This window comes from Bison bison, unplaced genomic scaffold (genome assembly GCF_000754665.1).
Source record: "Bison bison bison isolate TAMUID 2011002044 unplaced genomic scaffold, Bison_UMD1.0 scf7180017849084, whole genome shotgun sequence".
NCBI classification, from domain to species: domain Eukaryota; kingdom Metazoa; phylum Chordata; class Mammalia; order Artiodactyla; family Bovidae; genus Bison; species Bison bison.
Genome location: NW_011479657.1, coordinates 17,919 through 20,399, shown reverse-complemented (window position 1 = coordinate 20,399; position 2,481 = coordinate 17,919). Strand labels below are relative to the sequence as shown.

The following is a 2,481-nucleotide window of genomic DNA, read 5'->3' as shown; positions in this document are numbered from 1 at the left end:
GTAGCAGCTCAGGTCCTTAGGGGTGTCAGGTCCCTCTTCCAGGCACACAATTCTGACATCACACTAGCTCCTTGTCTCTCTTTCATTAAGAATCTGTTCAAACATCACCTAGTTTGCTGGGCTTTCCTAAACACTGAGGAAAAATAACACCTCCTACCACTTTCTCTTATACCTGGCTTTGTTCATCATAGCATCTATCATATTCTTACATATTCTATCATATTTTATTAGCATAACCTCATTCACCATCCTTGGATTGCCAGAGGTTTGCTTTTCAGCATTTTCTACTTCTTGTCTCCATATTCTTGTAACACGGTTAACACTAAATATGTATTTCTCAAAAGAATGAAGGAATACCACATTACAACTCTAGAATATATGACCTCTTAGCAAATGTGATGAGAATGGGACAAAAATTCCAAGTCAGAAATGAAATATAGCTTCAAGGGACTTTTGCAGTGACTCAGTGGTTTAGAATCTGCCTGCAATACAGTACCCATTCATGAGATGCAGGATCAATCCCTGTGTTGGAAATAACCGCTGGAGGAGGGTAAGGCAAGCCACACCAGAATTCTTTCTTGGGAAATCCCAAAGACAGTGGAGGCTGGTATGCTATGGTCCCTGGGGTCGCACAGAGTTGGACACAACTGAAGGGGCTCAACATACACACATACTCTAAAAGAGAACTTATCTGCAATTAAAATATTAACATCAACTTCTTGAGGGCTAAATAGAAATTGCAGTATTTCAGTTATGTGAATTAGTATGAGTGAAAATTGTCATTATCTTCCTTTTTCCTGGTAGTCACCTCCACCCCATGGAACCAAGTAACAATACACAAATTTCACGATTTCTTCTTCTGGGAATTTCAAAGGAAGCAGAAATACAGTCCCTCATATTTGGGCTTTTTCTCTCCATGTACCTGATCACTGTCTTTGGAAACCTGCTCATCATCTTGGCTGTCAGCTTGGACTCCCACCTCCACACCCCCATGTACTTCTTCCTCTCCAACCTGTCCTTTGTAGACATCTGTTTCACCTCCACCACCATCCCAAAGATGTTGTGGAACATCCAGACACAGAGCCAAGTTATCACCTATGAAGGCTGTATCACGCAGATGTATTTTTACATTCTCTTTGCAGAATTAGATGACATTCTCTTGACAGTGATGGCCTATGATCGGTATGTGGCCATCTGCCACCCCCTACACTACATGGTCATCATGAACCTCCGGCTCTGTGGATTGTTGGTTCTGATATCCTGGGTGCTGATTGCCTTGTATTCCTTGCTACACAGCTTAATGGTGCTGCGATTGTCCTTCTGCCCAGAAATGCAAATCTCTCACTTTTTCTGTGAACTCAGTCAGGTGGTACAACTTGCCAGTTCTGACAACTTTCTTAATAACATAGTGATGTATTTTGCAGCTGTCCTGATGGGTGTTGGTCCTTTTGCTGGTATCCTTTACTCTTACTCTAAAATAGTTTCCTGCATTTGTAAAATCACATCAGCTCAGGGGAAATATAAAGCATTTTCTACCTGTGTGTCGCACCTCTTTGTTGTATCCTTATTTTATTTTACAGCCTTAGGAGTTTACCTTAGCTCTGCTGCTACCCACACCTCACATTCAAGTACAGTTGCCTCGGTGATGTACACTGTGGTCACACCCCTGCTGAACCCCTTCATCTACAGTCTGAGGAACAAAGATATAAAAGGTGCTCTGAAGCGATTCTACTTTATGCCAAGTTTAAAAGACCAAATACCCTAGTCCACTGGATTGCATGACTCAAAGCCTCAGAACCAGAAATTGTGATTCTTTGATCATTATGGAATAAAATTTTCTATTTGTTTCCTGGGATTTCCATTTTTCTTTTCATCTTTGGATTAAGCATCTTCATGCAATTTTAGGAACTCTCCTTATTAAGTTTTTTCCTCAGTCTTATGCATTCAGTTCAGTCAGTGCAGTTTAGTTGCTCAGTCATGTCTAACGCTGCGACCCCATGAATTGCAGCACGTCAGGCCTCCATGTCCATCACCAACTCCCGGAGTTCACACAAACTCACATCCATCGATTTGGTGATGCCATCCAGCAATCTCATTCTCTGTCGTCCCCTTCTCCTTCTGCTCCCAATCCCTCCCAGCATCAGAGTCTTTTACAATGAGTCAAGTCTTCGCATGAAATAGCCAAAGTACTGGAATTTCAGCTTCAGCATCATTCCTTCCAAAGAAATCCCAGGGCTGATCTCCTTCAGAATGGACTGGATGGATCTCCTTGAAGTCCAAGGGACTCTTAAGAATCTTCTCCAACACCACAGTTGAAAACATCAATTCTTCGGTGCTCAGCTGTCTTCACAGTCCAAATCTCACATTCATATATGAATACTGGAAAAACCATAGCCTTGACTAGACAGGCCTTTGTTGGCAAAGTAATGTCTCTGCTTTTGAATATGCTATCTAGGTTGGTCATAACTTTCCTTCCAAGGA

The 2,481-nt window shown here is 42.0% G+C and overlaps 1 protein-coding gene across 1 annotated transcript; it reads left to right on the top strand.

The window, feature by feature from the left end:
• Positions 1–817: 817 nt before the first annotated feature.
• Positions 818–1,765, top strand: LOC104993279 (olfactory receptor-like protein OLF4). Its single transcript, XM_010846458.1, has one exon. It carries the CDS (start codon positions 818–820, stop codon positions 1,763–1,765), a length of 948 nt encoding a protein of 315 aa, XP_010844760.1.
• Positions 1,766–2,481: the final 716 nt, after the last annotated feature.

Bases quoted from the DNA above. Each gene is read 5' to 3' on its own strand.
- LOC104993279 (XM_010846458.1), top strand. From the start codon at position 818: ATGGAACCAAGTAACAATACACAAATTTCACGATTTCTTCTTCTGGGA.